General features: G+C 44.2%; 2 protein-coding genes across 9 annotated transcripts; both read left to right on the top strand.

The window, feature by feature from the left end:
• The first annotated feature begins 1 nt into the window (after window position 1).
• epn3b (epsin 3b) lies at window positions 2–9,630 on the top strand. Of its 5 annotated transcripts, none has more exons than XM_029149262.3 (12): window positions 2–325; window positions 2,388–2,578; window positions 2,727–2,885; window positions 3,057–3,140; window positions 3,380–3,677; window positions 3,895–4,013; window positions 4,557–4,643; window positions 6,215–6,338; window positions 6,436–6,609; window positions 6,688–6,783; window positions 6,974–7,264; window positions 7,351–9,630. In XM_029149262.3, exons 2-12 carry the CDS (start codon window positions 2,510–2,512, stop codon window positions 7,647–7,649), a joined length of 1,800 nt encoding a protein of 599 aa, XP_029005095.1. In that variant the 5' UTR covers window positions 2–325; window positions 2,388–2,509; the 3' UTR covers window positions 7,650–9,630. The 5 variants fall into 5 exon arrangements, with proteins under 5 accessions (XP_029005095.1, XP_055365587.1, XP_055365578.1 ...); XM_055509612.1 differs by having other exon boundaries at window positions 2–546; XM_055509603.1 differs by having other exon boundaries at window positions 2–1,164.
• Window positions 9,631–11,556: 1,926 nt separating this feature from the next.
• Window positions 11,557–19,892, top strand: b3gntl1 (UDP-GlcNAc:betaGal beta-1,3-N-acetylglucosaminyltransferase-like 1). 4 transcript variants are annotated; one of them, XM_029157936.2, is made up of 12 exons: window positions 11,557–11,960; window positions 12,074–12,190; window positions 12,464–12,563; window positions 12,722–12,786; window positions 13,288–13,353; window positions 14,076–14,171; window positions 16,026–16,121; window positions 16,231–16,355; window positions 17,747–17,882; window positions 18,261–18,329; window positions 18,436–18,510; window positions 19,144–19,892. In XM_029157936.2, exons 1-12 carry the CDS (start codon window positions 11,877–11,879, stop codon window positions 19,222–19,224), a joined length of 1,110 nt encoding a protein of 369 aa, XP_029013769.1. In that variant the 5' UTR covers window positions 11,557–11,876; the 3' UTR covers window positions 19,225–19,892. The 4 variants fall into 4 exon arrangements, with proteins under 4 accessions (XP_029013769.1, XP_029013786.1, XP_029013776.1 ...); XM_029157953.2 differs by lacking the exon at window positions 12,074–12,190; XM_029157943.2 differs by lacking the exon at window positions 14,076–14,171.
• The last annotated feature ends 1 nt before the right edge of the window (window position 19,893 follows it).

Genomic DNA, 19,893 nt, shown 5'->3' with positions numbered 1-19,893 from the left:
TGTGCGCGTGGAGACGAGGAGGGAGAGCGAGCGGCGCGCCGCGGCTTTATCCTCGTCCTATGCGGATTTCTCCGCTGACCGCTTGGCCGAGCGGCTCTCATCCCACGTCGGGCCGGGACCTAGACGCTGACATCCCCGTTTAAAAGGTCCCCCGGGCGCGAAGTGTCCAGTTCTCTCTGACGGTTGTCACGTTTATGTGAGGGCCGGATAATCGTGTTACGCTGCCTAGCCGATCCCAGCGGAGGGGACATTATCGACGTTGAGGAGGACAGGGGAGAGGCGAGGATGCTCGCTGCAGCAGGGGACAGATGAGCGATGGCGAAAGGTAAACCGCAAACAGAAGACGTGATCGTAGATGTAGTTGCCGGTCATCTGCGGTGTAGTTCTCACATTCTGAGTGGGGATGTGTAAGCTCGGAGCCGCAGCACACACAGACAACTCCAGCAGTAGTTGGCCTACACATGGCAAAGCGCACAGCGCATCCGCCGCAAGAGGGGGCGTGTGTGCGTGAAGGAGACCGTGAGGGGGCGGAGGTGGACACTCCAGGTAACTACATTATTCAGCACCATCATGGACGCCCGCTAGTTTGACCACTGCCTAAATATGCTCAACACCTGTCCCCACAGCACGCATGCGCAGCGGAGAACGTGGACGCCGTCCTTACGTCTATTCTTTGTTTCAGCAATCTTACGCTTCGAGAGTTATAATAGGAAACGCAGGCTGATTGGTTAATTAAATTAGTTTTTTATTCAATGATTTGTATTCAAAAAACGAATCTATCCTCATAAAGACCCGATCATCGTGACTGACAGTTTCTGAGTTGCTCCATGTTGTCTTAGTGAATCGACTGCTCATCCAGAGTTGTTTAACTCATACAACAAACTTACTTGTACCAGTAGATCATTCAGAGCCTGTACTAATGAATTATAAAATGTTCCTATATATATATTTAAACCAAGATTGTGGGTTCTATATTATTATCTATAATCACAGAGCAGCTTCACAGTTTGTACCTGCATCTCTTTTGTGCCGTTCTCAGACACTGTGAAGCTAATACTGTTTCGGAAATGTGTTTGCAGTCAACAATAGAGTTACAGCAGGCAGGAGAAGGTAGAGAGTCCAGGTATGCTGGGGATTTTTCTGTGCCCATGATGAAGGTAAAAGGTAGGTGAGTAGCAAACACCGGATGTCTTCCTAAAGTTCTTCCTTCTTTTTCTTATTGTTTCTGCTGACAGGACTACACGCCTACATTATAGCATGAGTGACCAATCAGCAGCACACGCTTGTTCCCTCATAAGGCCTCACACAGTAGCCAGCAGCAGCTTGGTCCAACCGTTGTGCGTGTATTTACTCTATGTAGATGAGTGTGCAGAAAGGTGATACAGATTAAATCTGCTGAGCTTGATTTTCCTCCATATGCCCTTTAGGCTCTCTCTCTCCCTCTAACACTAATGCATTGTGTTTCACCCTTCTTATTTTCTGTGTGTGTCCCTCCTGTGTGCATCTCATGTCCTCTCCACTTTTGCTGATGTTTGCTTTCCAGCTGGATGAGCCTCCCATGATGGTAGTTTCAACATAAGAAAAATAAACCTTACTGAGGTCACTGCGATGAGTTAGGCTGTGTGCCTGTGAGGGTTTCCAGACTACATGAGAAGTAATACAAGCCTTTAATGACTGATCCCCCTGTGTCCTCTCAGAAGTATGAATTTAGAAGAGAAAATGGGTTGTGTGTCTGTGTGCACACACAGCTGCATGTGTGTTGGCCTGAATTTAATAAGCTTCCAAAGAAGATTCATCAGACATCTGAGCTTTTGCGTGACCTACTTCCTTCTGAGCATGCACCAACTGTGGGCCAGTCATTCAGTAGCTGTCATCAGCCGTTGTTTTTAAGACATATAAAGAAAAAACTGAGAATGAGAGGAGCCTTTACTTTGTCCCACTTACATGTAGTTCTAGAGATATTCTTGGTGCCCAGAGGATGAACCCTCTTAATAGGATGGTGCTTGGGTGACTGAACTTACATTAAGCACGGAAAACCAATAATTTTGTAATAATGTGACTTCAGTCTTCTTCTACTTTAGTTAGTATGTTGATAGTTTGATTTTGACTCTGTATTATTACACAAATTCTATACAAAAATATTGAGTGAACATTACACATCAGCACAATGTTGTTCTAAATGTAAAATAAATCTATGACAGCACTTCCATAAGATTAATTTCCATGGATCCCAAAAGGTTAAAAAATAAGAAAATTAACCCATTTAACATTATTTTATTAGTGCCAGTTACAAAATGCTAAAATGTCAAATGTTGACTGAATATCCAGTGTCTAATAACTGGCCAAGAATAACACATGGCTTTTATTTCTTCACCTCCTTCATACAGCGGTGTTTTGTAACTCCTGACAGAGAAGAGGAGACGTCATTGCCCCAGTCATCCACCTTGTTCACCCGTTGAGTGTTTGTATTCCACTTCCACGTCCCTCCACATCTCCATCACCCGTCACCATGACAACCTCAGCCTTGCGGCGGCAGGTGAAGAATATTGTACACAACTATTCAGAAGCAGAAATCAAGGTATTGTAAAGGATCTGTGTGCTAAATTGTAACCTTGTAAAACAATGTACTTGTCTTGTTGTCATGTCAATCGCACTGTATGAGAATGTGCAGTGCATGACCCATGAAGCATGAAAGGCATCATGGTTCCTCTTCTGGTGACATATAGGTCCGTGAGGCTACCTCAAATGATCCTTGGGGCCCGTCTTCATCCCTTATGTCGGAGATCGCCGACCTGACCTTCAACGTGGTGGCGTTTGCAGAGGTCATGGGCATGGTGTGGAAGCGCCTCAACGACAGTGGCAAGAACTGGAGACATGTGTATAAGGTGAGCTACACAGTGACTGTTAGCGGTAGCATGTCTGTGTCTGCTGTGCACTTTGGCTTTGCCAAAATGCTATGCAGTGAAACTGATAAGTTCAGGTGTGCAGAGCAGAGATGTGATGACATTCTGATTTTGTGGCATTAGTACGGTAGTAGCATTAACATGTGCCTGCAGGCCCTGACTCTACTGGATTACCTGCTGAAGACGGGTTCAGAGAGAGTCGCCCAGCAGTGTCGGGAAAACGCATTCACCATTCAGGTACCGGTCCACGAGTCTCAGGACCAGAGGCTTTAATTTTTTTTGCTCATTTGGATCATTATTTGTTGTTTCCTTGGAAACTACTACTCTTCCTGCAGATCCGTATTTACAGCAACAATGAGTATTCAGTGACTGTGACCAGTGCAATCAGCCAGTGAAAATGAGAGAATTTAGAGGTGTTTTACCTTCGCAGTCAAAGTTCAAGATGAGTGAGAAACTGTCTTGTGTCTGTGCTTCAGACGCTGCGTGACTTCCAGTATATAGACCGTGATGGCAGAGACCAGGGCGCCAACGTCAGAGAGAAAGCGAGGCAACTGGTGTGTCTCCTCCGGGACGAGGAGAGGCTGCGTCAGGAGAGGAGTCAAGCCCTAAAGACCAAGGAACGTATGGCCGGGGGAGGCAGTGGGGGAGGCGGGGGTGTGTACGGCGGTATCCCCCCTTCTTACCACCCTGGCAGGCGGACCAGTCAGCCCAGCATGGCCGTGCTGTACGGGGAGGAGTTCAGCCGCTCCAGGGGCTCTCCCTGCTCCTTCAACTGTGAGTTTGTGGGTTCAAAATAAACACTTGTATCCAGGCTTTTCAGCGCAGCGCTAACGCAACGCAGTCAGTGCCGTGTCCCAGCAGACACATCATCCATACTGCAGCGTAGGTGTGACAATATTTAAATCAGCCACACTCTTCTTATGGCTCAATCGGCCGTTTCTCCTCACTGCAGTCCTCCCTCCCTGAAGCTCCCACACTTTTCCCTCTGCAGCCTCGTCCTCGTCTCCGCACGCCGCCTCAGACTTGGAGCAGGCTCGACCTCAGACCAGTGGTGAGGAGGAGCTGCAGCTCCAGCTGGCATTAGCCATGAGCAGGGAGGAGAGCCAGAAGGTAAAAGCACTCGCTCCGGCCGGATCCATGCACACTGTGCTCATCTCCAGCCCAACGCTTGAATCGCTTGTTGATGGTTCCAGTAATGCAAATGTTTTTACAAACATTGTGAGCGTTCGCCCACCTTCATGCAGCAAGTCCTTCCTTCGACTGTTACCATGGCGATGGATGTGGACACACAACTACAGGCTGCTTTTAGCCTTAGTCAAAGGGAGCATGAGCAGGTAGTGTCCAAAGGACACTACAGCGATATGGCAACATTTATCAACCCTAAGTGTGTGTGTGTTTGTGCGTTTGGCTGTTTGTGTCTCCTTTTGAAAGTGAAATACTTCTGACTTTCTTCAAACTATGTCTTCCAATATAAAATCTACTGTACACGTTTGAAATTATGCTTTACTCTGAACCAGCCTCAGCATTTTTTAGCAGCACAAAAAAATCGAATAGAGCTGCCTTCGATTGATTGAACGAACTTCTTTGCGCGTGTCCGCGCTCTCCGCCGCTACTGGCGGTAATGTCGATGATGTCACTATGCCGCCCCTGCAGGAGCAGCGCTGTCGCCAAGGAGACGAGTCTCTGTTGCAGAAGGCCCTGGATGAGAGCCGCAGAGAGAGCCAGTCGGGCACGCGAGAGGTGAGTTTCTACTGTGTGCGGTAATGAATGACCGCGGCTACCGTGCATGAGTACATGCATGGAGAGGCGTGGGGACCTGTCTGTAGGCGGATGCTGGCAAGCATTTGGAGAGTGAAGCGCAGGTTTTCTGGCGTGGACTGCAGGAATGACACCGAAAGGCATAGATCAGCATAATGAGGGAGGAGAAAGAGCCGCCTGCTGAATAGTAATGACTCTGTCTTGTCTAACCTTGAGCACAGCATCACATTTACCTGAAAGCAGACCCCTTATCTTGTAACACACCGGCTCCCGTGCTCGTGCCCTGTCACCGTGCCAAACACAGTCACCTGCTGGCTTTTACAGAAAGGGCGCTACTGCTTGTTATTGGTCACATACTTTTCTTTTGATTTCATTATCTGCTACTTGCTCTATAGAGTCGTAGTAAAAGAAAGCTCCTAAATTAGTAAAAGAATAAAGGACTCAGTTTTCTAAGACTGCCGACTGTGTTGCAAGCTGAACCCGGTGCTTTCCAGGGAGATACTGTACTGTCATGGCCAGGATCATGTTACAGGGTTGATAAAAGCATAACATAAAAGTCTGACATTCTATTATATCCCACACACATTGCATGGTAATCTACAGTATCAGGTACAGTTTGTGCCACTTTAAGTCCAGCACAGGGCGTAGCTTGAGAAGCAAACTGCTGTGAGCTGGAAATCTAAACAGCGGAGTCCAGATGCAGCCTGACAAATTTATAGAGCTGAGAGCCTGTTTTTCAAACAGCTCAAGATCCTTTCACTGCATTGTGACTGTGTTATGTATTATAATAACTATAGTACATCTGTACCAGGATTGGCTGAATGATATGGGACAGTAGGAAAGGTTAAAATGTGTCTGTTTGGAAAAAGATTGTGTTGTATAGAACCTGGATGGAAACAATCTGCATGAAGTATCAGGTTTGTAGCACTTTAGTTTGTGTAACAAAGTAATTTGGCTTCATGGGTTTATTGAGTTTAGTGGAATGATAAATAATTGATAAATTAATATATTCTAACTCAATCAGAATCAGAATCAGCTTCAATTGCCAAGTCTGCACAGGACAACAGGAACAAGGAATTATATGTAGTCTGACTCCGTTTTTGTTCCCTCTTGTAGCAAAAAAAAAAAATTACTTACAATTTTAATTATAGTTATTTACAAAAAAATTAAACAAATAAAGAATGGCTGAACCAAAACCACACAAGATGTAGGGTTTTAGTATTGAGAGCTCTGATTAGAGACAGAGACCAAATTTGCAGATGGGCAAAATGTTGTAGATGTGTTTAATCGAGTCAAATGGTGATTGGGGATGAATTATTCATTCCAACCAAATTTCCAGAGTAACTTATCTTAATTGCATTTCAAATATTCAGACAGTTAAATTGGTGTCTACTTAGTCAAAATTAGATGAAATACATTTGAAAATTATAACGTAAAAAGAAAATCTGCCTTAATTACATCACAGAAGTTGTCACTCTGAGCACAAAAGGTTTGGAAGCATTTCAACAACAGCTGGCAACATTTGACAGTTTATATTTTTTTCCTCCATCTAGTCAGCCATGTTGGACCTCGTCGACATATTTGGATCCTCATCTGAGCCCCCGCCTTCCTCTACCGACCCCTGGAACTCAGTTCAGACCAACAGTGATATGAACTCTGACACGTGGGATGCTGTCGGTGGGTGGCTACCTCACAAAGGGGCTGATTGATGCTTTTGGAGCTTTACTCTGTTTTCTCACGTATGTGTTTTTGTGCTCCTTGTGCGTCCTAACAGCCGTCCACTCCAGCACGCCTGTGGTTGGCAGCCCATGGGCGACCCCTCAGCCCCCCAACACATCCAACCCTTGGGCTCCATGTACCAAACCACACACAGATCCCTGGGAACCAGTGCCTGTCTCCTCCAGTCCTGTCAACCATGAATGGGACAGTCCGACGGACCCCACAACAGGTACCTCACACACACACATGGTGTTTACTGTTGTGTTCCTCTGAGTGTGTCCTGATCAGTCCTCATTTTCCTATGCAGGTTGTGAAGTGGCAGATCTATTCATGGCACAGGACATGGAGAAGCCTAAACAGGATGTTCCGCAGGTGTCGTCTCCTCAGCCTGCCAGCCCCACAGGTAGTGCTACGGGCCCAGACAGCCAGACATACACTGTACCAGACTGCACAAACAACAGACACACAGTACCACAGGTTTGGACCTCACCAACTCTAATCTGCAACTTCAAGGGAGTTGGGCGAGACGCACAAACCCACGGGGCTGCTGGTGTGTGTAAACATACACACTTTTTTTTTTGTTCCTGCTACAGATGCAGAAGTGTTTGGCATAAAGACAGAATCGGACCCATTTTCTGGACCCGAATCTAAGGCCGATGTGTTTGGGACGGAGCCAGTGAAACCCCAGGTAAACGGGCGAGAGTCCACTAGCCCCGAGATGTTCGACCTGTCCCACCTGGCGCCACCGCTGAGCGCCCCGCCCGCCCGCGTGTGCCGGACCCCGGAGGCCTTTCTGGGACCTACAGGGGCCTCGCTGGTGAATCTAGACGCTCTGATACCCACCAACCCCCCCAGCAAAATGCACAACAACCCCTTCCTCTCAGGTAAGAAGCAGTAGGGGCTTACATGCTGTGTTAACTGCCTGTAATATTGTTAAAGCCAGCGACAAACGAGGGCTTTTGCTCCTCAGGTTTGAGCGCTCCGTCTCCCACCAACCCCTTCCACTGCGACCAGCCTCGTCTCACCCTCAACCAGATGCGACCTTCCTCCACTTCCCCGCTGCCGCCCCACATGCTGTCCTACAGCCCGTCCCTGCCGCTCCCTCTGCCTCACCAGACACCCACCCTCCCTTCGTCCCTCACACAACCTCCTGCTGGACTCCTAGACCTACCGTCCAACCTACCGCAGCCCCTGATTCCACTTTGTCCTAGGCCAGCAGCCCGCACTCAGTCGCAGACACACACGCACAGCCACAACCCTTTTCTCTGAGCCTCCTGCTTCCCTCAGTCCCTGGTCTGTGTGGGGAGGCGACACAAAGGACTCTTGGATTAATGGAGTAATCTATGCCCAATACAGTGAGACTGATTTAAACTGGATCCTGGTCTGATGTCATTGTGCGCATGCTCAGGTTTGCGCGCACACACACACACACACACACACACACACACACACACACACACACACACACACACACGGGTAAACCTGGACTGAATGTATTGTGTTCAGCTGCTATATAACCTGACCTGCAGACACTCACATGCACTTCAGGGTGCACAGAGACACATGCACGCACCACCAGACTAACAGGGTGTATTTCAGCAGTCCCCTTGAGGCCTTTTCCCAATCAGCAGCAACCAGCCTGAGCACCCTTTGATTACACAGACAGAACTGTTTCTCTGGAAGATTGGGATAAAGCCACTCACCTTGATTGTTAACCAAGAATCACCAGGATCCTTACCGCTGCTGCTTCACCGACGAAAGCATGAATGCACCCCCCCGATGCTCCAAAATATTTTATCCTCTGGGCACCTGACAGGAGTCCTTCGAATAAAGGCTCTTTTTCTGATGAGTCAACCAGTCTTTTTGAGCTTTCTTGGCACAACTGGATCACTGAAAAGCAGCCCGACACCATGTTTATCTCTGCAGCTTTCAGTTTGGACTTGTGACAATTTGGATCGGTGATGCTGTAAACAAACATTCCAAACTCAGTGAGACAAAACGTAATGTTTGTGTTAATGATGAACTAACAGCAGGTTGTTTGTTTGAATATTCATCTACCATCCAACCGCTTAAAGTAAGACCTTGCTAACTTGGGAAGGGCGAGTGCACAGCTTTCGTCTGCCCTCTGTGTGACATCAGCATCTGTGACCCGTCAGACCTGTAGCAGTGCAACAAGACGCTCACCTTCAGGTGACCTTACAGTAAATGCATAGTGCATGCACTTATTTAATTGGTTTGAGGACTGATCATCCACAAAAGACCTGTTTTACCACTGAGGAGTGAATGCGACCAAACCGAATAAACAATTATTGGCACAGAAGTGAACACACTCTACAGCAGAAGGTACAGAGTTTATAGGTGTCAGGCCAGTCTGATAAACTGTCCCTAAATCAATCTGACCCGTGCAGTAATCGACTTGATTACTTTATTCATATATATTACATTATATCTTTTGTTACAAGTTTCTAATTTTAAACTTTTAAACTACCTAGAGATTTTATAAAAGATTTCAAATTAGTCAGAAGTAGATTCATTAAAAAGTTATCAAATTCTGTGTAGTTATCATTCAAGGAAACGTACAACACTGTTCAAGAACCAGTTGACTCAGGTATTGCTTTGTACATGTTCATGATTACATTGTGTTGTTACCTCGCAAGTTTAGTAACATTTGTTCTTACTTGCTGTAAGTCAAGTCAAATGGCGGCAGATGAATCTGGATAAATTGGATAATTGGACTGATTCGCCCTGAGAAGCTGGACCTAGACTGACTAATGATTGCACCTGCTTCTCTCTAGTAGCTGGTTCGACTGGCACCACTGGGGAGGACCTCAGGGAGACCACTCGGTTCCTCCTCCAGTGACATTCAACCTGAACAGAATCATATTTACTTCATTAAAAATGACAAGCAGATAAAGACTTTATTCAGACCTGAGCATCAAAGCAAGACACGAACAGAGGAGATGAAGGAGGAGAGAAGTGAATGGAGCACTCAGAGAGATAAGATGAAACAGTTATGAATGGTAAACTGGAGAGCTGGCCAGTGGTGCGTCTCCTCTTTAGCTCTTTCTTTTATCTAGGAAGAAAGAGAAAATGAGATGTCACCAAATGTTTGTTCATCGCTGCACTGAAACTGAACTTGAATGTAAAATGCCTACCTACATACACACAGGCACATATGTATTAACAGAGAGACACCTATACACTATTATAAAATACAATACCAATAAAAAGGTGATTGCATTGTAATTTACTACCGAGTCAGCCATTTATTAAAGAATAACATGCAATTTGCATTTATTTTTACATATCTTTAATGGATCATGTAGTCTACAAAACACTCTGGTATGTGACCTGTATTTGTGTGATCATGCTACAGTAAGACACTTAGATGACGAACATAAACAGATCTGTCAAGATTCTTTGCACCAGTATGTCCCAATTTTGACAAACTACAGACAAATAACGTTAATTTACTTTCCATTTTGTATAGTACATTTCACTCAACTACAATAATAATAATAATTCTATTTATCTTATTTTACTAAAGGGTTAGCACATGATCCCATTCAGCCAGCATTTCATGAATAAAGTGTTAAACCTCAAGTTCTGTGCTTAGTCTTGTTTTATTAATAACATTTTTGACACCCACAAAAAATGCATCACTACGAACTGTAAAAAAATAAACAGTAAACACGAATCCTGATAAAAGCAGCTCAGACTCCACAACTCTGCAGCAGGTTTGACACCTGACTTTTCTGTGGTAGTGACCACTAGGTGGTAGCATAACTAGTTGTTTAGCGATTTGGACAGTGATACATTTAGCAGGCTGGTAAAATTGTAAGCTGTTCTATATTATCATCGCAGCAGCTAATTACAGTAAAGATGCACTACACACATTATATGAAAGTATACTGGTGAAGTGCCCCTTTGGAAAAAAAAGAATCTGCAGTAACTGATATAATTATGACCAGACTGGGGCGCTGGATGAATGGCAAGGGAAGCATCACCTAAAATGGAGGCGACCAACAGCTAAATTTTGAAAATTTGGGTGTTGATACACAATTTCAGTCACTCCTTGTCCACACAATATGCAGGCTGATCACATGTCTAAACAGCTGCAGTTGGAAACACTGCATACACAACAGGCAATTGAAACTAAAATGCCCTATCTACATATGTTGTTAATTTGGTGAAGGAAGGCAATTAAACAAATGGCAGTGAAGGATTGTGGGAACTTGAAAAAAACAATATCTTGCATAAATATATGTGACAGATCATAAAACATCCATAACCTCAGTTTGAACTTGTAAAATAGAAACTTTGGAACAATAGAATTGTTTTTAATCATTCATGCATGGCTGGCAGCAACAAGCCAAGTCTATTAGTCTGAAATTAACATCTGCTTTGCTTCACAGGCAACGCTCAGACTGGATGCTTTCCATGAGTGTGCACAAGCCAACAGTCATTCCTCTAAATATAATTAGCAGGTGTGCACACTTTAACATCAGCACAATCAGGCCAAATCCTCTTACCCCAGTGTGTCACCCATCAGTCTCCAGCCCTGGAGCTGTTGTTCCTGGCTTGCAGAGGTTGTTAAAGTTAAAGAAGCATTCAGAGTGATAAATTAAGCGAAGTCTGCTCAAGACTCAAGACTGCTGCAATGTGGGAATAATTATACTACAGGAGAAACTAACTCAGACACTCTCTGTGTGTATGCATGTACACAGTGTTTATTCATTCAGTGCACTTTCTAAACTGCATCCTGTCTGAATTGTGCCCTGATTAAGGAGAATTGTGTGTGCATGTTTCCGGAGTTGAGTCAGGAGACGGAAGGAGTTTTATGTGTTGTGGTTAAATCCTCAATGAATAATTCAGTCAGGTTTTTTGTTTTTTCATCACACAAGTTTTACTATTTTGAGTTTTAAATAAAACTGTTAAATGCAAATGTAGATCTTTTTAAATTATAATTATATAATAAATATTATTATATATTCCACGCTGTTAATCTGTCGGAGCCAAGGCCCCCAAATAAACTCTCTACACAGTAGCACTCTGGACGGAACCGAATAGCAGTGACGTCACTGTTTTACATGATTGACGGTGAGTTTGAGCGAATCCAGTGCCTGTCCGTGTTTGGCACAAGCCAATTAGCGTTCGAGGCTCAATGTTTGCGGAAACTGTGAATCTGATGACCACGCTTCACGTTTTTAGACAAGCGCTTTGCTAGAAATGGTACTAAAGGGGTAATAAACGTACAGAACACTTATATATATACTATATGTTGATGTACAGTCAGATTATATAATCAGTCGTTAAAAACGACACTTTATCGATGCGTAAAGCCCTCGTGGCTCTAACTGTCCAGTATTTTCATCTTCAGTACATTTAGCCGCTAAACCAGTGTTTGTTTAGATTTTATGAGGGAGACTAGGTCGGTTTACCGCTGTTCATGTTCTGGACACGAGGAACGGACTGTCTGAGAAGCAGGACTGCGTCATGAACCCACCGAAGCGGCTCCGCATCGCAGATAACGAAGCGGACGCGCGGACAGGAGGAAAGGAGGGAGACGCTGTGGATGTGGTGAGTGACGACGACAAATGAACGCACAGCTCTTTCTTCTCTGTCTGTACCTGCACGAAGTAGCCGAAGTCAACCGAGACTCACTTTGCGTTTTTCTTTTTTGCTGTCTTTAGTCTATTATCATTCCGGTGTATAATGCGACCTGCTGGCTGGATGAATGCCTGCAGGGTGTCTCACTGCAGGACTTCACTGGGTCGATGGAGCTGTCAGTCTTTGACGATGCGAGCACTGTAAGCACTTGAGTGTTTGTGCATGTACTGCAGACTGAGTGTCTGCACGCGAGATCTCAGTTCTAGTTCAGTGTGTGAGATAAGATAACCCTTTATTGATTCCTTATCCCAATCACTTGTCAAGTGGCTCAAAAGAAAATAGTATAAGGAAAAACTAAAGAAAGTGTGCAAGAGCAATGGGAATGAAAGGCTGGCGGTGAACACTCCTTCCTAAACTGGGGGTGTCTATACTTTATTGTGTTGTCCATATTGTATGGTCTCTGTGTTCCTTAGGATGACTCCAGAGATGTGGTGGAGAGTTGGAGGGAAAGACTGGAAGCAAGGGGGATCTCAGTAGTGATCTCAGGCCACCACTCTGCAAAACCAAGAGGAGGTCAGCAAAAATACAGTATATATATATATATATATATATATATATATATATATATATATATATATATATATTAAACAAACACATTATATTCCCCACTCGTCTGTTTCTTGGAGCGGTCTTATTCCTACAAACTCTTTTGGTCTTTTTTTGTCTTTCAGTGGGTTATGCAAAGAATATGGCAATATCTCAGAGTTGTGGAAAATACATGTGCTTTCAGGATGCGGTAAGAGTGTGTGTGTGTGTGTGTGTGTGTGTGTGTGTGTGTGTGTGTGTGTGTGTGTGTGTGTGTGTCCAGATGTCTGTCACATCGTATACATAGTGAGTCAATGCTCGTTACATTGCATATACAGTTCATAGTACCTTCAAACACAGATCTTAGCAGCTTAGTGACTGTTTGACAGAGCTGTCAGAACACACGACTTATGGCCAGAGAGTAGGATATATGTGTGTGTTTCATGCTGTGCTCGTAAGCACTACACTGTCTTTAATGCGCTGCTTTAAAGTTAGATTTGTTAAGGCTAAATTATCCAAACTACATATAAGGAGGCCAAAATGAATGTCTGATTGCATACGCATAATTTGTACATTTTTAGTTATTAATGAATTTATACTAAGGCTCTGGAATCCCTAGAAATTAGGCAATGTCTTCAGGAAACTGACCCTTTTAATTTTGAAAACCATGTTCATACGCTTTCATGGCTGCATCGATATTTTTCTCATCCAGGATGATGTAATGCTGCCTCAAAGGGTTCGACAGCAGTATGAGGCGTCTCTCCTCCACCCAGACTCAGTAAGTTCTCCCTTGAGTACTCTCTTACCCACTTCCTTCCCTCTGTGCTGCACCCTGCCTTCACCCTGTCTCTTTTTTCCTCCTCGCCTCCCCCCTCTGCCCTTTCTTCCTTCCTCACTCTCTCAGAATAGTGCCCATTTTCAACTACTAGCAGAGTGCACAGCACTAGTGTGTGTGTGTGTGTGTGTGTATGTGTGTGTGTGTGTGTGTGTGTGTGTGTGTGTGTGTGTGTGTGTGTGTGTGTGTGTGCGTGTGTGTGTGTGCGTGCGTGTGCGTTTGCGTGCGCGCGTGCCGTGTGCCGTGTGCTTTCATGCTGTTGGCATGCAGAGCTATGTAAGTATCTGGTGTTGACATTTTCTGAAGCCTGCTGTGCCAGGGGTCAAGGGTCATGTGTGTGAGAGGAAATGAGGAAGACAGCACGGAGACAGCAGACTAGCCGCCCTGCACAAACATTTTTTTGTTATGGCTGTAGTATTCTAATGGTCATGAAAAAACTGTGATCTTCTCTTTAAATTTTTTTGCTAAATTGCTCTTTTCTTCTGCGTGACTTACTTACTTACTATTCATAATCTTCTTTAAAATGATCCCCTTTGAAGAGCAGCACACTTAAAGTTGACGGATGTCCTGGTTCATTGTTTTCATACATTCGCATTAGAGTCTGCACATGGTATTGTCCTTTAATTAAAGACAAATATTTGTCAATTTGTATATTTGCATGATAGGTGATTGGCTGCAGAGTCCAGAGGCTTCCAGAGGGGTCTACAGAGCGCTACACTCGCTGGATCAACACCATCAGTCAGGATCAGCTTATCACACAAGTAAAAACCCACAGCCTGTGTTTGTCTGTGGATACACGTGAGGTCACGTGCCAGGCAGCAAACAGGTCACATAGAAGCAGGATACATATACCTACAATCCACACTTTCCACGGAAATGTGGACACGACAGAGCGACACTCCTGACCTCTCTGCCCATCGCAGACTCACCAGAGGAAGCAGGTCACACTGCCAGCTGTCTGCTGAGGGCAGCTGATAATGTAAATGTTGCCAGTGGAAAAGGCAACATTAAAACACAGAAATCCTAAGTTAACTTAAACCAGTACTTTGTGTTGACCAGATTGGATTACATGCTGCACCCCTGCATTGTTGTAAAGGGAAAGGCATTAGTGTTAGTAAGATCTAAAAGATCTGCTGTATTTTAATGTCACAGTAGGTCCTGGCAGCGAGTCAACTTGCACCACATCAGGGCTGTGACTCTGCAGCAGCTAAATCACATTTAGCTAAAATGGATTGTTTAGAGCTGTGCTGTCACATCAAGTCACCACATAAGGAACTCACATTAATCATAAGTGATAACGGAGACGCTCACCTGGACTCACTCTCTCACACACAGACGCAGTCTAACTGTTTTGCACACAATCCAGAATATTTGTATGATATTGAGTTTCATGGAGCCTGAGAATGAGATCATGCATTGATTCTGCAGATATAAAGCTGCTCTTATCAATCTTCTCGTTCTTCACTTTGTTTGCCTTAAATTTTAATTTCAGACAACCTCCTGAGTCAAAGCAGAGATATACTCAGGGAGGTGCAGGTTTAACCTGATCCAGAGACAGACCCCGTGGATTTATCTGTGCCACATTAGATATGGTTTCCTAAACCTTCTCCGCGTTCTACACTGATGACTCATGCGCTCCCTTTCCCCCGGTTTCCAAGAACTCATTTTTATTTCTATTATTCATGCATTGGCCACAGTTTACATCTGCAAAATGTCGCAACTTTACAACAGAAAAGAGAAGACATGTAAGTACAAAGGTGGACACCCACTAGATTCTCTCCAGCTGTCACATACAGAATGCAGATGTTTTTTTAAAGTTGTGTTCATCTGTTATGTTTTTCAGCCTCATACACACAAACACACACACGTGTATGTGCACACGTCTTGTGTGGAACTGTGCCATTTGTTCTCACTAGAAGCAGATCAGCTACTAATGACCCTAAAATGTATAAGCAAACAGTTTTTTTATAGAAACAGAAGGAGGAGGAACCAGAGAGAGTAGGGGTCTGTAGAAAGTGTGGGCAGCAGTGGAGCAAATAGACTGGGGGCTGCATCTGTGTAGGGAAAGGAGGGGGTGTAATGCGTTCCTGATGTCCTGGAGTATGTGGTCAGAGAGAGAGAAACAGAGGCCAAACCAAACTCATTAGTCAAAGATCACGCATGAGAGGATGGACGTGTGCTTCCTTTCCTTGCTCACTTCAGGAAGCGCACACTCCAGTGGCTGCTCTGGAGCCTATTTTGGTTGTAGGATTAGAAGTCAAGCACAAGCCCTCTTCATTTCACTCTTTGCACCTAGAAGCCAAATGGGAAATTTCCCTAAACCATTAGGCCAAAGGCTGCTGTGTTTTTGCTCATTTGTTTTGTTTTGTTCAGTAGCCACAGCATGAAATTCTCTAGCTGTAGCAGTCAGGTGGAAATTGAATGCAGTTTGCTGCACCATGCGCATGCGGCAGCTTGGTGAGAGATGACCTGTGGTATGTGATCTAATGGCATTTGTGTAACATGTGCAGACAGAAGCCTGCTACTATTTATTTTTTCCCCATATTTACGAACAAACTGAACACAGAATGTCCACATTTGATGATAATATAATTTGTGTGTTTTTTGTGTGCCAGGTGTACACCTCTCATGGCCCCACAATCGTCATGCCAACATGGTTCTGTTCGAGAAGCTGGTTCTCTGAGGTCGGACCGTTTGATGAGGGAGGCAAGGTGAGACTTCTCACCTGAAACCCTCTCACTCTGTGTCTCCTTTACTTTTACATTCGCTTCATGCATTTGCTGGTCAGTTCAGCTTCATAAAGTACTGCCTGCTCTCCAGGGTGTTCCAGAGGATCTACTCTTCTTCTACCAGAGTCTCCGTCAGGGAGGGGGCCTGTTCAGAGTGGACCAGTGCTTGCTGGTCTATCGTTACCATGAGAAGGCCGCCACGCATTCTGTGACTGAGTCAGTCTCCTCCCGTTCCCACTCTGCTCCACTCACACATGTTCTTGAGCACAGTGTTGATCCCCCACCTACTCACAGCTGCCCGCTGGCATCCCATGCGCCGTATACTCTCACAATATTAAACACACACATGCAGCTGTGTGTTTTCATATTCTTGACATTTTCTAAATGGTTTCCATCACTTTCTTAGTGAGTGGATCGGACATTTACCCGTTTCCTCCTCTATGAATGAGATCTTGTGAACAGAAATCTTGGTGTGTGTGTCATTCTTGCTGGTGCTTGTGCTTCAACCTGGTCTTGTGAAGTCTGAAGGTGTGTCTCTTTGGACCTCACAGAGTAAAAAGAGCGATGACTTCCCCCTTCAACGACTTCATCTTCCATTTCAGTTTACCCATCATACTGTACCTCTCCTATATCTGCCTGTGCTTACACGGTCCATCAGTGAGCATCCTTCTGTCCATCTTCATCTATCATCTGTCTATTTTTGGAAAGCCTATTTCAAGTTCGCCTCGCCTACTTTCCACTTCTTGTCACCCATTCCCATCCACCGCCTACCACTTCCTCTTTTTTGTCAAGCGAAACCATGATCATCTTTCTGTCTGACACACGCATGCACACACACACACACACACACACACACACACACACACACACACACACACACACACACACACACACACACACACACACACACACACACACACACACACACAATTATAGATGCCCTATACAGTATGTGAGGTGAGAAGTGTCTTTTTACAAGGTTGAGATGGTGCCAAAAAGCAACTGACACGAGATACTTCTTAACATGGAAGGGCTGTGTTTATAAATGTGGGTATGCCTGCATGATGTGTACATGTTTGATCACCGTTGTGTATACTGTATGTGTCTAAAACAGGGTGTGTTTTTTGATCAAGGAATGAAAGCTATATTGTGTTTTAATGCGAATAGTTTATGGCAAATCTCAGCCATGTTGCTGCCGTGTCTGGGAAATGAAGACGGTAAGCAGAACGCATAGAGAAACAAACTGACGACCACCCATGCTCCCTTCCTGGTGAGGCGTTCGGGTTTGTTTGGCATGTGAGTCCTAGTTTGAGACACAGTGAGATGCTCACATCAGGAGATGAGCGTGGTGTTTCCTGTGCGTGTGTCTGAAGGTCATCAGTGCCTGCTTCTGAGTGTGTGGGAGGAAAACAGGGTTAAGAGCATGACGAGAGCATGAAGACATGTTTTGAGTGTGTGCACCGAGTGCTGTGGTCAGCTGTGCACATCAGTCAGGGTGCTTGCAGCACCACAACAGACACTGGACCTTTGACTTTAACCTATCAAGGTTCTATTAACCTTGGTAAAAGGTAAACCTGTTATTTTTTGCTTACATGCTCTGTTTACAGGGACACTATTTGGAAACTGCGTGTAGATTTCCTTCAGGAGAGAGTCCTCAGCCAATGGGAAAGCTTCACCATATGGAATGCTGGGAAACAGGGTCGTAAGCTGTACCGGTGCTTGAGCCCAACCAATCAGAAGAAAGTATGTTATCAGTAGTTGTAGATGTGGGTTATCATTACACTGAACGTGACCTTTTTACAATTTGTATAATTAATAATTTATATAATTATTAATTTATTAATTTTTGTCACACTATTAATGTGTAATTGAATCAATGCATAGTCCTGCACACTAGTGTAATGATATCATCTCGTGATCACTTTGTCCTGAAGATCCAGAAGGTGCTCCTCAGTGGCAACTAGACTTGTTTTAATGGCTGAAAAACACCTCAAATTTAACCTGTAAAGCAGAATTGGTGAAGTCTTCTTTTGGTACAGACTTTTGGTATATTTCTCATTTTTTTCCTACTGGGAGTGAGTTTCTGGCCTCATGCATTCACCTACCGATTCTATTTTTCAGGTCAAAGCTTTCTGTGATGTGGACGAGAACAAGATCCAGAAAGGCTTTTATACCTACGAGGACTCCGAGGTGAGATCACCCTGCCATATGTTGGTGTTGAAGGATGGCCAGTCATGCTGTGATCAACAGCGACGTTGTGGCTTGTGTATCTCTCTTTCTGTTCACGCTCCATCAGGAGAGACCTAAGCCAAAGATCCCAGTCGTTCACTATAAAGACGCCGCGGCGCCCTTCATCATCTGTGTTAAACTGGTGAGCAGAAAGCGTGTTTGTGTTGTATGTTTGCTGTTCCTGACCCTCTGTCCCACAGGTCTGTAATCTGAGTTAACAACATAATGATTGAGGGCGTGTGCCCGGCAAAGGACATAACAGACACACACGCACACAGGAGACGGTCAGGAAATGGGTAGAGACAGGAACCTGATGTTTTGCCACATTTTAGTTTACACATGTTATGTGCAGGTTGCAGTATATTTGTACTATGAAATCCTTGTTCTGGTCTCACAACTCTGCTCTCAAAGTACAAACTGTTTTTTCTATTATTATAGAATAACATACACATAGTCTGCCAGAAAAGTCACTAACTTCTAATCATCAGACCAAATTCATACATCAAATCTAGACTAGCTCCACCTAGCTGCAGGCTGCTAATTGCTCAATTATGGGAATTGTAATCACAAGGAGACCTGGACTCAGTCATGCTTGTTCCTTCTTCTCTCTGACATTCCTCTCGTCGGTTCACCCAGATTTCAAACATTTGAACATTAAACAATTAAACACAAGGAAAACAGACAAATGTTCACATTTATAATGTTTTGCTGTGGTGTTGGCCTCTTAGTGTGTTTCCTGTTCCCTTTGTACTCATGTCTTTCTTTTTTCCCGTAGGACATGACAGGAGGCGTTCTGGAGCAAAACCTCAACTCTTTGCAGTTGAAAGAAGGAATAGATTACTTCCATTTCAACTGACTGCTCAGCGATGGGGGCAAAATTAGCCCTGAAACTTCAAAAGGCAAAGGAATGTGGATTACTTATTAAACTCAACCTAAGGGATAGGCAGGTACAAACCGGACAAGGACAATAGAATTGAATACCTTTATTGACCCGCGACGGGAAAATTACCAAATTACCAAGCGAAGGTTACATTGTGTGTATGTATGTATATATATATATATATGTTTTTATTGAGAAACAAGACACTGGATGTTAAATAAAAATAATTAGACTTATTTTGGCCTAAGACCTGGGAAAACAAAAACTATGCAAACTATGTGGAACAAATTAACAGCAAAGTCAATGTGATTTTTGGATAAAGGTTTGTCTGCTGTACATGTATGTTTAGATGGAATCCCGCCTTAATATATAATCCAGCTAAGCAAAACTATGCGGTTGCTTAGATACAGTACCAGTATTGATCTCTGCAACTATATCCCCATATTTTATAGAAATCTGAGCATATCTGATTAGGCAGAAGTGGCTGTGGCCTGTTTTAGAGTGGAAGGAAATCAGAACTGAACTGAAGCGCTTTCTTCACAGGACACGTCTGTAGATCCCATTGCTGGGATCAACAAAGTTTTTTCTGTAGATTTGCTGATTTTTACAGTTGACCACTGATAGAATAAAACTTATGAAATGGGG

This window comes from Betta splendens, chromosome 1 (assembly GCF_900634795.4).
Source record: "Betta splendens chromosome 1, fBetSpl5.4, whole genome shotgun sequence".
Classification (NCBI taxonomy): domain Eukaryota; kingdom Metazoa; phylum Chordata; class Actinopteri; order Anabantiformes; family Osphronemidae; genus Betta; species Betta splendens.
The sequence above is the reverse complement of the archived record's forward strand: the minus strand, read 5'-3'. Positions and strand labels throughout refer to the sequence as shown.

Coding starts and splice junctions, on each gene's coding strand:
- epn3b (XM_029149262.3), top strand. CDS start 2,510: ATGACAACCTCAGCCTTGCGGCGGCAGGTGAAGAATATTGTACACAAC. Junction 4,644..6,214: donor GCCAGTCGGGCACGCGAGAG/GTGAGTTTCTAC, acceptor TCCTCCATCTAG/TCAGCCATGTTGGACCTCGT. Junction 6,339..6,435: donor TGACACGTGGGATGCTGTCG/GTGGGTGGCTAC, acceptor GCGTCCTAACAG/CCGTCCACTCCAGCACGCCT.
- b3gntl1 (XM_029157936.2), top strand. CDS start 11,877: ATGAACCCACCGAAGCGGCTCCGCATCGCAGATAACGAAGCGGACGCG. Junction 11,961..12,073: donor AGGGAGACGCTGTGGATGTG/GTGAGTGACGAC, acceptor TGCTGTCTTTAG/TCTATTATCATTCCGGTGTA. Junction 18,330..18,435: donor ATACCTACGAGGACTCCGAG/GTGAGATCACCC, acceptor ACGCTCCATCAG/GAGAGACCTAAGCCAAAGAT.